The 19,287-nt window shown below is 40.9% G+C and overlaps 3 protein-coding genes across 3 annotated transcripts; 1 reads left to right on the plus strand and 2 right to left on the minus strand.

Moving 5' to 3' along the window:
• The first annotated feature begins 235 nt into the window (after positions 1–235).
• LOC149984458 (transient receptor potential cation channel subfamily V member 6-like) lies at positions 236–2,095 on the plus strand. The gene is made up of 6 exons (XM_090230564.1): positions 236–258; positions 419–584; positions 723–774; positions 1,026–1,291; positions 1,513–1,619; positions 1,757–2,095. The coding sequence occupies exons 1-6, from the start codon at positions 236–238 to the stop codon at positions 1,965–1,967; spliced, it is 825 nt and encodes a 274-aa protein (XP_090086690.1). The 3' UTR covers positions 1,968–2,095.
• Positions 2,096–8,529: 6,434 nt separating this feature from the next.
• LOC110509113 (C-type lectin domain family 6 member A) lies at positions 8,530–13,426 on the minus strand. Its single transcript, XM_021590085.3, has 6 exons — positions 12,939–13,426; positions 10,613–10,717; positions 10,071–10,238; positions 9,712–9,863; positions 9,445–9,542; positions 8,530–9,312 (listed from the first exon to the last, which is right to left on the minus strand). The coding sequence occupies exons 1-6, from the start codon at positions 13,042–13,044 to the stop codon at positions 9,186–9,188; spliced, it is 756 nt and encodes a 251-aa protein (XP_021445760.2). The 5' UTR covers positions 13,045–13,426; the 3' UTR covers positions 8,530–9,185.
• Positions 13,427–14,932: 1,506 nt separating this feature from the next.
• On the minus strand, positions 14,933–17,788 carry LOC110509134 (gamma-aminobutyric acid receptor-associated protein-like 1). The gene is made up of 5 exons (XM_021590107.3): positions 17,518–17,788; positions 16,423–16,512; positions 16,035–16,113; positions 15,693–15,811; positions 14,933–15,427 (listed from the first exon to the last, which is right to left on the minus strand). The coding sequence occupies exons 2-5, from the start codon at positions 16,510–16,512 to the stop codon at positions 15,362–15,364; spliced, it is 354 nt and encodes a 117-aa protein (XP_021445782.1). The 5' UTR covers positions 17,518–17,788; the 3' UTR covers positions 14,933–15,361.
• Positions 17,789–19,287: the final 1,499 nt, after the last annotated feature.

The following is a 19,287-nucleotide window of genomic DNA, read 5'->3' on the forward strand; positions in this document are numbered from 1 at the left end:
AATGGTCTGGGGCTGTTTTTCATGGTTCGGGCTAGGGCCCTTAGTTCCACTGAAGGGAAATCTTAACACTACAGCATACAATGACATTCTAGATGATTCTGTGCTTCCAACTTTGTGGCAACAGTTTGGGTGTGTTTGGGTGTTTTTCATGTCACTTATATTTACACTGTAGATTAGATCACATTATTGGCTGTCAATATAATCTGTGTTCTTCCCAATTCCTAAGGTCCCAGATATGCTGAGAGTGGGGGCCAAGCAGTACTTTGGACAGACGGCTCTGAGGGGACCCTTCCATGTCATTCTATAAGTCAACCTTGGTGCCTATGTAGCCTTTATTACCTGCCTAGTGCTGTTATTGTGTTATGTCATGTCTATGAAGCATTCATAACCTGTGTAATAATCTGTGTTTCCTCCCCAGTATTGCCTATGCGTTCCTGGTGGTGCTGCTGTGTGTGTTCAGGGTCAGTGGGGTCCAGGGGGAGGCAGTTGTCATGGCTGTGTGTCTGGTGCTGGGCTCGAGCAATGTCATGTTCTTCGCCCGAGGCTTTCAGATGCTGGGGCCTTACGTCATCATGATACAGAAGGTATGTAAAGGAAGCAGACACACACACGTGAATGCACACACACACAAGCATTAGCATGACGTTACTGTAGAATGTATGGTTTTGCTGTTTTGATTCCCATGTTAAACTGTTGTGGTGTTTTGTCTAATTTCATCCTAGATTATATTTGGAGACCTGACCAAGTTCATGTGGCTGAGCTTCATCGTGCTCGGTATGTAAGTACATTCTGTTTAAGAGAAACTGCATTAGTTTGACGTTTCAAATAAGCAAATTGCCAACAAGTGTATAAATAAAAATCCTATTTTTATAACCTGGTTGTTGTTGTCCCTCCCTCCCTCCCTCCCTCCCTCCCTCCCTCCCTCCCTCCCTCCCTCCCTCCCTCCCTCCCTCCCTCCCTCACTCCCTCCCTCCCTCCCTCCCTCCCTCCCTCCCTCCCTCCCTCCCTCCCTCCCTCCCTCCCAGCCCTGTGGATGGTGTACATGACTCAGAACCCAGATTCTCTACCTGCGTACCGCTCCTTCCCCATCACTCTGTTCTCCCAGTTTGAGCTGAGTGTGGGTCTGATAGACCTGCCAGTGGTCCACACCATCACAACGCCCCCTATTGTCCATGTGCTGCACTGCACCTTCTCTGTGGTCTGCATGCTGCTGCTCAACCTGCTCACAGCCATGATGATTGATACACAACGGAGAGTTGCCCAGGAGAGGGATGAGCTCTGGAGGATACAGGTGTGCCACACGCACACACACACTCAGGCACACACACACACACACACACACACACACACACACACACACACACACACACACACACAGTTTCTCCTATATCAAATAAAAAATTGACATACTCCATAAAAATAGCTTAAAACCATGATGAAAGTGTATACAGCATCCCAATCAGTGCCATTCTAATAATCCTTACATCCTTTGTCCCTGCTCACTGTGTGTAGGTGGTGGCCACTACCCTGATGTTGGAGAGGAGGTTGCCCCGCTGCCTGTGGCCCCGGCTGGGGATGTGTGGACTGCTCTACGGCCTGGGGGAGCGTTGGTACCTCCGGTAAGACAACAACACTTCATCTAACTGGCCTATTACTGTACTCTCTGTCTTAGGTGTGGTGGTGTTAACAGTGTTTCCCCATCCCCATCATATACAGACTTTGTATTATAATGGCTATCTTAATGTCTCCATTGCAGGGTTGAGGATCGCAACGACCCACTGGTGCAAAAGATGCGTCGCTACGTGCAAGCCTTCTCTAAGGATGAGGACCAGAGCAAGGAGCGGGAGGAGATGGAGAACACTGACACGTCAAAAGGACCTGGAAACCTGCCATTCTGGCAGATGATTCACCTCAACTCTCTGGGTTTAGACATGGAACAGGAAGAGGATGACCAGGAAGTAAGATAGATCTGAGGTTTAAGACAGTAAAACAGATCATTATATTGTTATTATATAATGTATGTGTGATGCAAGTGTCATGACGTTGGCCTCTTTGGGTATAGCAAGCTCCATCCCCCTCTCCCTGCCTCCCCCTTTCCTCTTTCAACTAGGTTGCTGTGGTCAGAGAGACGTTGTAAATTCCTAAGGATCTCCTCATGGACACACAGTATTGTTAGGAAAATTATGATTAAAAGTCTGAACAAATTATTTTAAATGGAACTGTAACTAAGTAAACTTATACTCTGTTTTATTATATCTGATTAACAATATGAGTTCATAAGAAGGGATTGTGTGACACGGACAAGGAGTAATTAAAGTTAATGAACACCATTCCAACTAGGAAGAAAGGAATGGTTTGTGGATTAAGTAAACAGATAAGGTAGTTAACCTATGATTGAACCGACGAAACTGAGCTCTGGGGTGTTTTAGATAAGGCAGTGAGTGCATTCCTAGGTTTTCTGTTAATTAGAACTGTCAGCTAAGTGGTGATCGATAATGGTGAGGAGTCAAAAGTTAATTCAGTTTTGTTGTGTGTCCTGTCTATGTGCTAGGGGGTCAGAATGAACTTTGAATTAACTTTTAAAGTTCCCTTTGTCCCGGTCTGGAGGAGGAGATTCATTTTTTAAGCAATGAAATGACGTCATGTTATTGTATATAAACGGTTGCTCGTGGTAACGTGGCTGCGTGCGCCGAGAATAAATTCTGTTACCTATTATTGAAAAGACTGGTCTCCGTCTATTGTATAAAAACACAAATCTTACAAATTCTCATAAAATAGATTAAGGGAATTCAATTAATGAAAACATATTGGAATAACTAAATTACAGTAACAAGTATAGAGAGAGTACATTTTCATAGAGGACAAAGGAAATCCTTCCACCTCACGGAACTTGAGGTACGAACAAATTTCATGTTCCGGAGAAAGTATAAAAGATCGATGAAGAATCCAGCTACGAACTGGTCCGTTTGTCACAACTTGGGGGAGCTCATGGGAGACGTTGTGGCCACATTACCATAACACTGTTTATATAATAGCCTCAGATATGAGGTTTACATCTAATTGTTGTATAAGATGAATGAGTGAGTATGTTACTGTTTGTATAATTGTGTAATATATTTTGGACTGTTTAATGAAGAAAAATACAATTCCCTTTTGATTTGAACTAAATCAGAGGACCGCCCCTGAGCCCAGTTAGGGTCAGGCCTCCTGGGACAGTCCTTTTTCGGCCCTTCCGAATAAAACCCCCACTCGGGTTTTCGATCAGCAGACGGAGCTTACCTCAATTACGAGATGGCTAAAGGTTGCAGACCATGTTTTTCTCCATTAGGGGAGACAAAGGTTGTAGACCATTGCTGAATCTTTTAACCATACCACGTGGTTAAACTCTTAGACTATCGATACCGACTAAGAATAAGAACAAGTCTTTGATATTAATTACTAGTCTGCAGCTAGGAATTCGGTATCATTGAATGCGAAGAACGACAACCGCCGAAACATCCATCCATGACGAAATGAATGAATGTCACTCTGAACTATCCACTATAACCACGACACAGAGAGAGAGAGAGAGACGGACAATTCTACAAAAGAAACAAACTTTTCACCAGCGATCAAGACGACACACTGAACGTAAATATATATATTGATTGCAATTGTTCCCGAATGAGTGAGCGTTCATGTGCAAGGGATTAGCATTTCAATTGTTATAATTATCACTCTGTAGTGACTTCTTAGTCGACCCCCACTTTTGTCTAACAAGCCGCCATGCCGGTTTAGCCCACTAGGGCACATTCTCCTATCATTTCTTGTAACCATATTTACTGTTTGTTTATGCACTTCTGTGAATTACTTAGTTAGTAATAAATAAATGATTTAAGACAATTGATGTATGGATGACTGATAGTGAAGACTGGGTTCGTGCAGATAACCAACAATTTATGACGTTTTGAATGAGACTAACGTGAGGTAAAGTAAATAATTCATTAATCAGAAGACTATGGATCAGATAAGAAAATATTTGAAAAGTTATTTTAGGAAATGATAACTTTGTAATCTGAATATTTTTCCTTGGTGCCCCGACTTCCTAGTAATTACGGTTACATGATTAATCAGTCTAATAGCGTAATACTTAATTACAGAGAATCTTTGATAAAAACTATAAGTCTTCAGTTAATGATAGTAGAGACACGACACAAGCATGAATGCAGAGGCGTCATACCTATACGGCACACACACATTTTGACACACACACAAGCAAACACACACTCAGGCACACACATATAGTCTCTCCTACATACTCCATAATAATACCTGAAAACCATGATGAAAGTGTATACAGCATCCTAATCAGTGCCCCTTCCCCCCATACACTTCATAGTAAGTGGTTCCTTCCTAGGTGAACCACTAAGCAAATATATGTGTGAAGACAGTATCATGAGTGGAGGAGGAGAGAGAGTGTCTAGTGACACACAGAGTTTCATCTGATTTTAGCTGCCGGTGATGGGCAGGACTGTTTCTAAATTAACATTGTTGATTCCTTCTTGACGAATAAATAAAACAAGCATTAAAGAAGTGCACCTTCAGAGGGGATGCTGATGACACCGACGAAGGCTGAGACATTTGTCTATCTAAACCCCCCCTTGAATGAAATAATGAAATAAATACTCTAAATAAACCTTGAATCTCTTTTTTGAGTGCGGACCAGATAAACAATTTAGGAATTATATTTCATTTTGCTACCGGAACCTGTTCTGAGTGCCGTGGTCACAATAAGTTTCTCTGTCATACTAGCCACCTAGCAATTTTATTTAAAAAAATTTAGCTAGCCAGCTAGATGGGTTCCCAATCTCACAATCTCGTAACTAGCTACCATGTCATTTCAGGCTATCAATTAGGTTAGAATTGCTTGTCTAACCAGCTTAGCTGACATGCCAGCCGGCAAGGTTGCTAGACTTTAGAAAATACAAAAATTGCTTTAATTCTTGTCTTATGATACCATACACACCACATGGCCAAAAGTATATGGACATGCCTTCAAATTAGTGGATTAGACTATTCCAGCCACACCCGTTGCTGACAGGTTTATAAAATCGAGCACACAGCCATACAATCTCCATAGACACAAATTGACAGTAGAATGGCCCGTACTGAAGAGCTCAGTGACATTCAATGTGGCACCGTCAGAAGATGCCACCTTTTCCAACAAGTCAGTTCATCAAATGTCTGCCCTGCTAGAGCTGCCCTGGTCAATTGGAAGTGGTGTTATTGTGAAGTGGGAAAGTCTAGAAGCAACAATTGCTCAGCTGCGAAGTGGTAGGCCACACAAGCTCACAGAACAGGGCCGCTGAGTGCTGAAGCACGTAGCGTGTAAAAATGGTCTTTCCTCGGTTGCAACACTCAATGCCGAGTTCCAAACTGCCTCTGGAAGCAACATCATCACGATAACTGTTCGTCGGGAGCTTCATGAAATGGGTTTCCATGGCCGAGCAGCCGCACCCAAGCCTAAGGCACCGTCAGAGGATTACACCTTTTCCAACAAGTCAGTTCATCAAATGTCTGCCCTGCTAGAGCTGCCCTGGTCAATTGGAAGTGGTTTTATTGTGAAGTTGGAAAGTCTAGAAGCAACAATTGCTCAGCTGCGAAGTGGTAGGCCACACAAGCTCACAGAACAGGGCCGCTGAGTGCTGAAGCACGTAGCGTGTAAAAATGGTCTTTCCTCGGTTGCAACACTCAATACCGAGTTCCAAACTGCCTCTGGAAGCAACATCATCACGATAACTGTTCGTCGGGAGCTTCATGAAATGGGTTTCCATGGCCGAGCAGCCGCACCCAAGCCTAAGATCACCATGCACAGTAACAAGCGTCAGCTGGACTGGTGTAAAGCTCGCTGCCATTTGACTCTGGAGAAGTAGAAACGCGTTCTCTGGAGTGATGAATCATGCGTCACCATCTGGCAGTCCGACGGACGAATCTGGGTTTAGCGGATGCCAGGAGAACGCTACCTGCCCGAATGCATAGTGCCAACTGTAAAGTTTGGTGGAGGAGGAATAATGGTCTGGGGCTGTTTTTCATGGTTCGGGCTAGGGCCCTTAGTTCCACTGAAGGGAAATCTTAACACTACAGCATACAATGACATTCTAGATGATTCTGTGCTTCCAACTTTGTGGCAACAGTTTGGGGAAGACCCTTTCCTGTTTCCGCATGACAATGCCCCTGTGCACAAAGCGAGGTTCATACAGAAATGGTTTGTCGAGATGGTGTAGAAGAACTTGACTGGCCTCCACAGAGCCCTGACCTCAACCCCATCGAACACCTTTGGGATGAATTTGAAAGCTGACAGCCAGACCTAATCGCCCAACATCAGTGCACAACCTCACTAAAGCTCTTGTGGCTGAATGGAAGCAAGTCCCTGCAGCAATGTTCCAACTTCTACTGGAAAACCTTCCCAGAAGAGTGGAGGCTGTTATAGCAGCAAAGGAGGGACCAACTTTAAATTAATGCCCCTGATTTTGGAATGAGATGTTCGACGAGCAGGTGTCCACATATTTTAGGTCATGTAGTGTACCAGTGTAGCAGTTGTACTAAACTCCTTAAGCATAAAAAGTTTTTAAAGAATCAATGTGCATCATTAATTAAAATGACAATTGAACAGGTAAAGAGGCATAATAACTATGGCTCTAGATTGCAGGAAAGCACTGTTTCAGGTGTAAAAAAAACCTACATTCTCCGACTTCCGAAGAGGGGCTGACCCCCCACCCCTGCATCCTCACGTACTTCTTGTCCCTTCTAAAATAATGGGTGCATGGCGTCACTGCATGTACAGTACCATTCAAAGGTTTGGATACACCTACTCATTCAAGGGTTTTTCTTTATTTTTACTATTTTCTACATTGTATAATGATAGTGAAGACATCAAAAATATGAAATAACACATATGGAATCATGTAGTAACCAAAAAGGTGTTCAAATCAAAATATCTGTTTATTTGAGATTTTTCAAGTATTCACCCTTAGCCTTGATGACAGCATTGCACACTCTTGTCATTTTCTCATCCAGCTTCATGAGATAGTCACCTGGAATGCATTTCAATTAACAGGTGTGCCTTGTTGAAAATTTGAATTTGGAATTTCTTTCCTTCTTAATGCGTATGAGCCTATCAGTTGTGTTGTGTTAAGGTAGGGGTGGTATACAGAAGATAGCCCTATTTGGTAAAAGACCAAGTCCATATTATGGCAAGAACAGCTCAAATAAGCAAAGAGAAATGACAATCCATCATTAGTTGAAGATATGAAGGTTAGTCAATCCGGAAAATTTCAAGAACTTAGAAAGCTTCTTCAAGTGCAATCACAAAAGCAATCAAGCGCTATGATGAAACTGCCTCTCATGAGGACCGCCACAAGAAAGGAAGACCAAGAGTTACCACTGCTGCGAAGGATAAGGTCATTAGAGTTACCAGCCTCAGAAATTGCAGCCCAAATAAATGCTTCACAGGGTTCAAGTAACTGACACATCTCAACATCAACTGATCAGAGGAGACTGCATGCCTTCATTGTCGAATTGCTGCCAAGAAATTCGAAAGGACACCAATAAGAAGAAGAGACTTGCTTGGGCCAAGAAACACAAACAGGAGGATATCTGTCCTTGGTCTGATGAGTCCAAATTTGAGATTATTGGTTCCAACCGCCTTGTCTTTGTGAGACGCAGAGTAGGTGAACAGATGATCTCCACATGTGTGGTTCCCACCGTGAAGCATGGAGAAGGTGTGATGGTGCTTTGCTGGTGACACTGTCTGTGATTTATTTTGAATTCAAGGCACACTTAACCAGCATGGCTACCACAGCATTCTGCAGCGATATGCCATTCCATCTGGTTTGCGCTTAGTGGGACTATCATTTGTTTTTCAACAGGACGATGACCCAACACACCTCCAGGCTGTGTAAGTTATTTGACCAAGGAGGAAAGTGATGGAGTACTGCATCACATGACCTCGGCTCCACAATCACCCGACCTCAACCCAATTGAGATGGTTTGGGATGAGTTGGACCGCAGATTGAAAGAAAAGCAGCCAACAAGTGCTCAGCATATGTGGGAACTCATTCGAGACAGTTGGAAAAGCATTCCTTATGAAGCTGGTTGAGAGAATGCCAAGAGTGTGCAAAGCTGCCATAAAGGCAAAGGGTGGCTACTTTGAAGAATATAAAATCTATTTAGATTTTTTTAACACTTTTTTAGGTTACTACATGATTCCATATGTGTTATTTCATAGTTTTGACATCTTCTCTACTATTCTACAATGTAGAAAAGAGTAAGAATAAAGAAAAACCCTTGGATGAGTAGGTGGGTCCAAACTTTTGACAGGTACTGTGTTTATACAGTTTTACATGTCAAAAACAAAATATTTGTACATGGGTATGACTGGGTTGAAATGTAGACTAGATCCATTTTCAATTTTCTTGGACCATATATGTTACTTTATCATTCCAAGTAAAGCACATGAACACTTTTTATGAAAGATTTGATGAGACAGTATAATAACTGATTCTTTATTACAGGGACAAATGATATTAAACGTTTGTTTCTTTCAGGATTGTGAATCAGTACTTAAAACATAATGATTGGTTAATGCACATAATCATGTAGGTCATTATCACATTCAAAGGCATTGAGAACACATATAGAAAACATCTCAGCAGAACAAGCAAATGAGTGCAATATACAGTGTTAATCTTTTACATTAGTGCAAACTCTAACAGAAACTGGCAGGCCAACTTGATTGTTCTTCACAAGGCATAACTAACTGTAATGTGATTATATTTACCATCATTGGTTATACCTGGATGTCTAATGAATTATAACATAGACTTAGGTCATACAGTGTATAATCAAGGTTTAAAAGGCTGTTGATAGAGATGTGTAATCATGGGATAAAAGGCTATGGAATAGGACTGAATGATAGAAGTCAAAAGAGAATCCGTATTGACAGGTTTCTTAGTTGGAATATGGCAGTGGCCACCAACCCTGCTGACCTACATGGTGTACAACACTTAAATGATTCAGCTAATCAAGGTGATTCATTGACTAGCTAAATCATGTGTCTTACTGCTGGGCTGGAACAAAAGCCTGTACATCGTATAGCTCTCCAGGACCAGGGTTGGTGACTGCTGGCAGATGGTGAAGTCTGTCCTTTAGCGCCCCCTCTGGCAGATGTAGAAGCTGTACTGGTCACATGATGTGGAGCTCCAGCTTCTCTCAGGAGGATCCCTTCCTGTCAGTAACCCACAATCCCCTTGTCTGTTGGATCCTGACCAGTAACTACCAATGAGAGGAAAGGGAACAACAGCTCAGTACTGTCCATACTAAAATATTACACTTGTTTTCATTTCTGGATAACAAAGTCTGTTTGCCATCTTGAAGGCCAATAAACATCATCATCGGTTGTCTCACCTTTGTCCCAGTGCAGTGTTGTTGACCCAAACCCAGTTCCTGGTTCTCTGTCTCAGGCCGATCCAGTACATCAGGTTCCCCTTCTTCGTTAGAAAGGTCTGGGAGAATGCACAGTTTTTATTGGACTATTAGTAACCTTCGTCAATCCAACTGTTATGTATGGTTGTCATTCAATGATGATAGCAACGCAACAGTGATTGTATGGTCACTGTTATACAAAGAAGAGAAACAAGAGGTAGAGAGGAGTAACAATTGTAGTAGAACCACCTGCACTGTTTTGTTTGTTATGACAGCCAGATCTGCCCCTCTCTTCTTACACTCGTCCCTGCTCTCGTCCCAGTTCATTCTGTCTCTGGAGAGGAAGTAGCAGGAGCTCTCAAAGTGCAGCCAGCCTTCATCACACATGTGGCAGGCAGGGACTGGAGGAAAGGAGGGAAATTGCTCTTCAAGTACAACATGTAGTTCAGTTAATATATGTAGGTTCAATAATTATTATTAGCATTATTATTAGCATGGTATGAAGTCAACGAGAAAACATTGTAGTGGTACAATACATCTCAAAACATTAGATCGATACATTGACAATATGTAGAGCGATATAGTTTAACAGGTTACATTGGACTCACCCTGGCTCTGTTGTTGGAAGTATTGTGCTTGGCATGTCTGCAGGCTGCACACCTCAGTGGACTGGAACCTCTCCTCTTTAGCCTCAATCCCTTTTTCAGTCACACTCCCCTTCTCTTTAGCCTCAATCCCTTTTTCAGTACCATGACAGACTTGAGGCTGGAATGGAACTAGAGAATAATGAAGAAAGAAAGAATAATAGAATGGAATCATATTACACATTTGTTTTGTTCTTTCTTGCATAGAAGGCTGTTTAAACCAACATGCTGGATATTCTATCAAAATAAAATAAAACAATTTTATTTAACCAGGCAAGTCAGTTAAGAACAAATTCTTATTTACAATGACGGCCTAGGAACAGTGGGTTAACTGCCTTGTTCAAGGGCAGAACAACAGATTTTTACCTTGTCAGCTCGGGGAATTGATCTAGCAACTTTTTGGTTACTGGCCCAACGCTCTAACCACTAGGCTACCTGCCACCCCTAAAAGGAGTATTGCCTGTTTCTAAATCACTATTCTAGAATAGAATGTCTATGATACTCACATTTGACACAGAGGATGATGATGACGAGCAGTAGAACCAGACAGATGACAGACAGTAGTAAACACACTGCGCGGTACAGACCAACGTTCCCCAGGACCTGCAGGTCTAGACAAGGAAAGAATAGTCTTAAGGGCCATCCACACCAAAGACGATAACTATAACGATAACAATAACATTATAATAACATTATACACTGAGTGTACAAAGCATTAGGCACAACTTCCTAATATTGAGTTGGATCCCCCTCAATTGTCTCAAAGCTTAAAAACCTTTCAAAGCTGACAGCCGTTTTGCACTGTTTCACTGTGGTTTTAGTCATCAATCTAGCAAGAGGTCAATATTTTATTAATGTAGTAGTGTTCCCCCCCTAGATAGCTATGACCTTTGGCTTTCACCTGGAATTGTTTATTTATGTCTGAGAAAATAACACTTTTCAACCCATATGATCTAGTACACACTACAAGTATAATAAAACATATACAAATATGATAATATGATTTATTTATTTTTTTGTGAATGAATAAGCCTTTTATATTTTATAATATGTCCATATATAGTTATAATCTGTTTTAGGAACATCTACCCAAAATATTTCACCTTCTTTATTACATTAATGATAGTCTTTAAACAGCTTGCGTCTCTCCTATAGACACGGGGAGAAGGGTCATGTAAAGGGCTCGATTTTGTCATTCTGAACACATGCAATGTATCTATCTGCCTCTGACATAAAATGTTTGACTTCTGACTTATAAATGATGGGAAATCAATAAAATAAGTAATGTAAGCATACATATGTTTTAAGTAATTCTAGTGCCCGATTTGGAAAGAGCAGGTGTTCCTAATGTTTTGTACACTGTGTATAAAAATGTATATATAACTTCAATAACCGCTAATAAGCCTTTCGTTTTGAATGCCAGTTCCATTTTGAAATAATAATAATCTAGCCTGGGCCATTTCGATCAGTAATGGGTCTTTTCTCAACAGTTTACAAGGTTCCCAAAAGGCACATTAGCAGGCCAGTCAGAGTGTTTATTTATCCGGATGTATTGGCATTAACATATACAGTTCCTGTCAAAAGTTTGGACACACCTACTCATTCAAGGGTTTTTCTTTATTTGTACTATTTTCCATATTTTAGAATAGTGACCCAACACACCTCCAGCCAGAAAGTGCTCAGCATATGTGGGAACTCCTTCAAAACTGTTGGAAAAGCATTCCTCATGAAGATGGCTGAGAGAATGCCAAGAGTGTGCAAAGCTGTCATCAAGGCAAAGGATGGCTACTTTGAAGAATCTCAAATATCAAATATATTTTGCTTTTTTGAAACCTTTTTTGGTTACTACATGATTCCATGTGTTATTTCATAGTTGATGTCTTCACTATTATTCTACAATGTAGAAAATAGTAAAACATAAAGAAAAACCCTTGAATGAGAAGGTGTGTCCAAACTTTTGACTGGTACTGTACCATCGGAAAATATGGCCTTATAATAATGATATGGGCTGTTTGTCATGGATCATCATTCTCCCAAGTCGTCCTATATCAGCAGTGGTGAAAAAAGTACTGAAATATCATACTTGAGTATAAAAGTAAAGATACCTTAACAGAAAATGACTCAATTAAAAGTGAAAGTTAATCCAGTAAAATACTACCTGAGTAAAAGTCGAATAGTATTTGGTTATAAACGTACTTAAGTATCGAATTAAAAGTATTAATAATGTCTAATTCCTTAAATTAATCAAACCAGACGGCACAATTTGTATTACATTTTTTATTTACGGATAGCCAGAGGCACACTCCAACATGAATTTACAAATGAAGCATTTGTGTTTAGGTAGTCCGCCAGATCAGAAGCAGTAGGGATGACCCGGGATGTTCTCTTGATAAGTGCTTGACCTGGACCATTTTCCTGTCAAAATGTAACGAGTACTTTTGGGTGTCACGAAAATGTACGAAGTAAAAAGTTAATTATTTTCTTAAGGCAGATTTACTGTTCCCTCCTCTATGAGCAGCCTCACGCAGCTAGAACCAATAACGCATTTTGAATTGTTTGTTGTTGTTTTATCGTCAGAGGGACAGGGGAAAATCGCTCAGAAAGTGACCGCAAACAATATAGATATATCTCGTTATCCACTGCTTTTGTAGTTATCGTTGTAGTGTGAACGCCCCTGTTCACTTGAATTACAACGATTTGAATTGTTTGATGTTATACTGTAGTTCGTTATATGTATCGTTCTAGGATGGCCCTGGCTTTGTTATGTGGCATATCGCACAATCAGACATTTTAAAAGCAATCACTACGAGCAACAATTGAAATCCTGCTTACCTTTCCCTTGCTGCTTCTTCACTTCAACCGAAAACTTTGCGTTTGCCTCATCTGGTAATTTGACATTCCCTCCACTTCCTACAATACGGCAAAACTTGATATACATTGCTGCTGTTCCTGACCCACCGACTGCGACTGTAAAGTACTGTGAAGGCTAAATGCACTGTGGTTTTAAAAAACCTCCCTCTCCGTCTCTATAGCAACGTGCCCCTTTTAGATTTATAATTAATTCCTGTAACACAATACTCAGTCTGTCCCAAAATCCGTTTGCTGCTGCTTCTACTCTCTATCTCTGCTGTGTGTGTGATAAGAGACAGAGTTCTGAACAACTGTCTGGAGAGATATCTAGTCCTTGGAGAGATATCTAGTCCTTGGAGAGATATCTAGTCCTTGGAGAGATGTCCATTCAGCCAGGCTGTGTTTCTCAACAATAGATTGGGCTTCTGCTTGGAGGTCTGCTATTATCATGTCTCAGCCTTGATTGTGAGACAGACAAACAGGCCCTTCCCTGCCAGATGGCTTTCATTATGTTACAAGCTAGATAATATTCTCCCCTAAAACTAGACATTTTGGAACATTGACGTTCTGTTTTTGTTATAACAACCTCACCTGTAACATGCAAACTGCAAGCTGCACTCCACACACAGCATTAATAGTAGGCTAGACCAAGGAAATGTGTCATAATCAAAATTCGGAAATGGGAAAACTCTACTTTCACTGTAGTACTGACAACTATTTTTCTCACTCACACACAATCTTTCAGTCTCTCTATATTCCTCTTGTTCCTCTATTCTTCCTCTCTTGCGTATTAAAAGTAGAAATAATGTATTTCACTTTAATAGGACATTTTAGACCTCCATTTATTTAGGATTAGTTCAGACGTATGTAATAATCATGTAATAATATTATAATTATAATAATATTTGGGGTTTAGGCCAGGCATCTGTAAAGCACTTTGTGACATTTTCTTATCTAAAAAAGGGATTTATAAAATGTATTTAATTGATCAAATTTGATGAATAATATAATAACGGTGCTGTAGCCACCTGTATCTGACGTACCTGGTCTGTCTTTGGCACAGGGCTGGCCAGGAGAAGCTTCAGCAAAAATGTCCTCAGATGAACTCTTCAGTTTGGAGTAGACTGTAGATTCAGCTTCCTCGACTGACAGACATGCAGACACACAAATATGTGGAAGCTTAGGACCAAATTAATCATCTCAGAACACAACAAAAAATTGCATATAGCCTAAGACATTTTTTTTTAAAGGATTAAACCTACAGTAAGAGAAATGAAAATATGCTGATGTATTCCGAGGAAAGCGGTGCAAATTTACCCCAGTAGCTGAAGTTTGGTGATGAAGATGTTCTCTTTCTTTACCTGAGGTCTCCAGAATTATCTGCCTCTCATCCACTTCCACAACTTTTTCCTCCTCTCGGGGGTTTCTTGTATCTCCATGATTCTCTCGTTTTTTGTCTGGGTCTCGAACTTTCTATTTCCCTGGAAAGCCTATAAGCCTGTTCAGCAAAAACTCCAGAAAGTTACTTGTGTAGCAAGTCTCCCACACACAAACCAAATATGTCTATTTAAATTATCTCCTTAGTCTCTGTAGCTAGTGTCACTTGAATACAAAATAAACCATGTGCAAAGTGATCCCTCCTGTCATTTACAAGTTACACTTCCTCACTGATTTATATTTGGCTCATTCACTCTTTTTATTTTTATAAAAGATGATTTGTCATTCCCATTCGCCATTACTGAGTCTCAGCAATTTATGTGAATTGGGATATTTCTGGGAAATGAGACAAAATGAATTGCACAGTATATCCAAATGAAACATCTTAGAACTTCTGTAAAAGACAAATGTCTTACATTCACAACTTGAGATGGGATGGGGACAGTTTGTGAAGTGATATTGTGATGTGAAAACACACATGCGCACACAAACTTGCTTGAATAAAACGTTTTTTTTTTTTAAATGACAAACTGCAGAACTAGCAAACCATGCATTTTTTATTTTATTTTCCACAAAAACTCATGATATTAATTTACAAAAAAATACAATTTGCATTAAATACAGATGACTGGCTGAGAAAAAAATATGGAAATCAAGAGCTTTCCACTTAACACTCTTCTTTTACTGAAATCTCTTTTTCACTCCCCCTATTACCAACTACCCCGTTATTTTTCAAATTCAGAATGGCTTACCATGGTTTAGAGTATACTGCCACAGAATATAATCACCCCAAAAATACTGACAAAATGTATAAAAACCTTACCCACTGTCCTCCCCACCCTCTCTCCTCCCCACAGCCATCTCCTAAATAGTTAAGAATAATAGTGGTGAAATATTACAAAGAGCTCTCTCCCATCTCCTCTCTTCATCTCCTGTCTTTCTCTCTCTTTCCTCTTTTTTGTCCCGTCTCAGGCACCGTAGACACTCTCGTTACTGTAGGTCATGTATAGGAACAGGTCCTCTTCATGGTGCTCCTGTGAGAGACCGGGGAGGACAGGGACAGGGAGGGAAATAAGGATTTAAATGGCAAAAGCAGAACTGTTGATAATAACTGAAGTATGTACACTGAATAAAACATGATATTGTAATTGTTTATAAAATAGGCAAAACTCACGCAACACAATATCAATGTAATGGAGTTGTGTCACTGATAGTGAGGGAATGCCTGGCATCTGGATCTGGCGTTAGGGGGTCATGGGGGTAGGATACAAGGTTGTGTCAGTGTGCATGTGTGTTTACCTCATAGACAGCGGAGAGAGGAGAACTGGATGGGGGAAGGGAGTTGTTGACGAAAAAGAAGAGAGCCTCCTCAGGTCTCATAGACACACGCTGTCGGATCAGGAAGCACAGTTGACCCACTGAGAGAGAAAAATAGAGAGATGCTCAGGCAGAGACTTACAGAACAAAACTAACACATTATATAGACTTTAATTTCAAAAGAAGAGGAAGAGTGGCGCTATAGTGGAGAAAATAGGGAAGGTGGAGAGAAGGAAGAGAGGGAAGGGAAGAGGGTGAGAACAAGGTCATGAGTTGGGAAAGAGTTAATAATTGTGAGAAAGACAGACATCTCGTCAGTTTCACCTGTGAGGTCAGAGGGTACGAGGTACTTCTTCTTGTCCAGGTCAGGAGCTCTTGACCTGGCAGCCCTCTCCACAATGATCTGGTTTAGGAGGGAACACAGTACTTGGTCAGTAATTACACACTGCACCATCATGTCCCATTCAACTGGAGCCAAGAAACTTGGCATCTGACCTTAATAATACCTTACTAGCTTCCTTTCCCTTCATCCTATGCCAGGATCACTTATCAGCTGATAAAAAGGATGGACAGGGTTTTTAGGCCCTGAAAATTCATTCACAATCACATGAGTGTGATGTCCTTTCAGATCAGTGGCCAATGGTCATAAGAGAAAGGAGTTAAGGAGAGGAAGCTATTCAACACTACTGGCATTTATTCTGTTCACACTCACCGGTATCTTGTCAGGATGCTTGGCTCGCACCCTCTCACCCTCTGCCCTCCTCACCTCCAGTGGTACAGAGCGCTGGTACTGACTGTCCATCTACAGAGACACACAGGGACGGGTCAACAGTGGTTAACATTTGATAATACATCACATGCATGCACCGTTATCATTGCAACACCACTGTATCTGTATATTGTTGTTATTTGCAGTTGTGCATATAATAATGCCATATAAAATATGTTAATTGATGTTCTTAAAACAACACCTATTCTAATGTGTATAGTCAATTTAAAAGTAAAATATAGCCTAGCCAGCTCTGACTGTATGTGTGAAGACTGGAGCCACTTATCAGCTGTAAACACCACCCTGTCTTGATATGAAGGTACACATGACCATGATGACATAATGGATCAGGTACACAAAAACAAACTCGTCAGGGAGAGTTAGATAGGCTATTTTATTAGGTCTTGACAACTCAATCATTTAAATAATGTATTGTATGTAGACGGGCCTACAATGTTTATAACGTTTCTCTATTTTCTTTCAACTTTATAAATGTGATATCCATATATAGTCTTATATTTGCTCTTGTTGGTAAACTAAATATTGAGATTAGATATGAAATTGTACTATTTAGTCTACATTACGTGAACACACTGGCTTGCTTTCTAGTGGATACATTAATTAGCTACACAGTTTATTTACAAACATCGTGTGATAGCTAAAAATATATTATCATAATAGCTACAGTTTGAATTCTGCATAGCCCTGTTTCTATCACAGCCAACTACAGTAGCCTACTGTTGTGGTTTTTCAGACAATGGCAAGGTAGCCACGTCATTATTTACAGTTTTGGGCTTGGTCAGCTGAGTAGGCGAAGGTTAACGTCAGCTGCCTCCAATAGCTAGTTTATGTTGCAAGCGGATGTTATGACGAATCCTTATCGCTGGATGAAAAACGTATTCACAATGGAATCCAAAAGAGAGCCAATACCTGCCAACAAATCTTTCGAAGCCAATTAGATATGTTTTGCGAGATTGAGGAATATGCTGCACGATGTCAAAGCGAAGACAAGGAATATTAAACAGTCAAGACACTCACCTTCTTTGGAAAAACGTAATAAAAACAAATATAAGTGAAAATTCCACACCGATCTTTCCCACCGACTCTTCACGTAACCAACGCTATCATATAATGAGTACGGCGAACAGTACTTTTGTATTAAATTATTTAAACGAAATATATTCTTAAATAGCCGACTGTTCTAACTAGCTAGCTACTTCTTGACCCAGAAACAACAACAAATACAGTCACGCCCAATTTGAGTTATTTAGACCAACGAACGTCCTTCGTGTTGATGGACAACGTTTTTAACCACTCGGGCAGAGTTGGGGGACGGCGTTCATGTTTGTTTACAATGCTCCCATTGGAGTAATAGTGCTGTTTCCCGCCTCCCTGACTCGGTTTTTGCTTGAATTGCGTTTTAGTCAACCAATTAAATTGTTGAAAAACTGGGCCAGGAGCTGTTTCCTCTACGTGCCAGACGAGGCATTCAACTTGTCCTGTAAAAAGTACACCTTAAGTCAGAGCTGTAAACGGATCGAAGCGAACTCTTTCAGTGGAAATGGAGTCCCTAGAGAAAGCAAGAACAACATGGTTGTCAGGAGTAGTGCAGTATTATCATAAGGAAACGTATACTTGGAATACGGCGGAGGAATGGAGGGAAAAAGAGAGGGAGAGGAGGGTGAGCTTGAGTCGGATAAAAATGGTGGGGAAAAGGGAGATTGTTTGTTAAAGAATGGTAGAAAGTGTAAGCAGAGGGAGCTGAAGACTGGAGGAGAAATTGAAGTGAATGAGGGTGAAGTATCGGAGGTTGTAGGTGTGGTGAAGTTATCAGAGACCGAAGTATGCACAAAGGATCAGGAAAAAGAGGAGTTTGGGACAGGAGTGAAGTTTATGGAAAAAGTGGACTCTTTCCTTTTGGCAGATCCATGTGTGGTTTAACAGTGGTTGAAAAAAAGAGTTGGGTAATGTGGAATCGGTGAGGGTAACCAGAAGTGGTCTAGTGATAATTGTTTGTGTTTCTGTTGGTCAGAGGGGAAATGCGCTCGGGAATAAAACAAATGAGAGCAAGAAAAGTGAATTGTTTAACTCTCAAGAAAAGGGCACCAATGAAAGGAGTGATTCCTGGGGTAGCAGTAAATGTAAAAGTTGACCAGCTGAGGGGAAAGATTTCCGGTGTATGTGATGCTCGTCATTTGATGCGACGCAGACAGGCTGGCAAGAGTGGGGAAACAGAGTCATTGTCTGTTCTTTTGAGTTTTGAAGATGAGTCTTTGCTCGAAAAGGTGAAGTTAGTTATCCTGTGCAAGCGTATGTGCCTAATACGTTACAATGTTACAGGTGTCAAGTTTATGGGCATGTGGCAGCAGTGTGTAGGAGGGAGGGTCCAAGGTGTGGAAAAATGAGCCGAAGGGCATGAGACAAAGGAATGTGTAGCATTGGGGAAAGTAGTGGTATGTGTTAATTGTAGTGGTGCCCATTGGGCTGGGGATCAGAAATGCCCCGTGCGGTAGAGGCAGGTTGAGGTTTCCAGGGTTAGAGTAGTGCAGAAGTTGTCATGCTGCGGCAGTGATGAAAGTAGAGGAAGATGGGTTAAGGGGGAGGAGTGGTGAGAGTACTAGAGATATACCAGTACAGGGGGATAGACCAAAAAGTTAAATACATTTCAGTAAGATTGGATTTTTAGCATTTATAGCAATGGTTATCAACTGTACTGCAGGGATGTAATGTAAGTCACAGAAAATTGAGGTTGTGGTGGCAGCTGCAGAGAGGTAATTGGGTGTGTAAGGTTTGACATCAGAAGAGTTA

Source organism: Oncorhynchus mykiss, chromosome 3, assembly GCF_057628025.1.
Source record: "Oncorhynchus mykiss isolate SJ-2025 chromosome 3, ASM5762802v1, whole genome shotgun sequence".
In the NCBI taxonomy this organism is placed as follows: domain Eukaryota; kingdom Metazoa; phylum Chordata; class Actinopteri; order Salmoniformes; family Salmonidae; genus Oncorhynchus; species Oncorhynchus mykiss.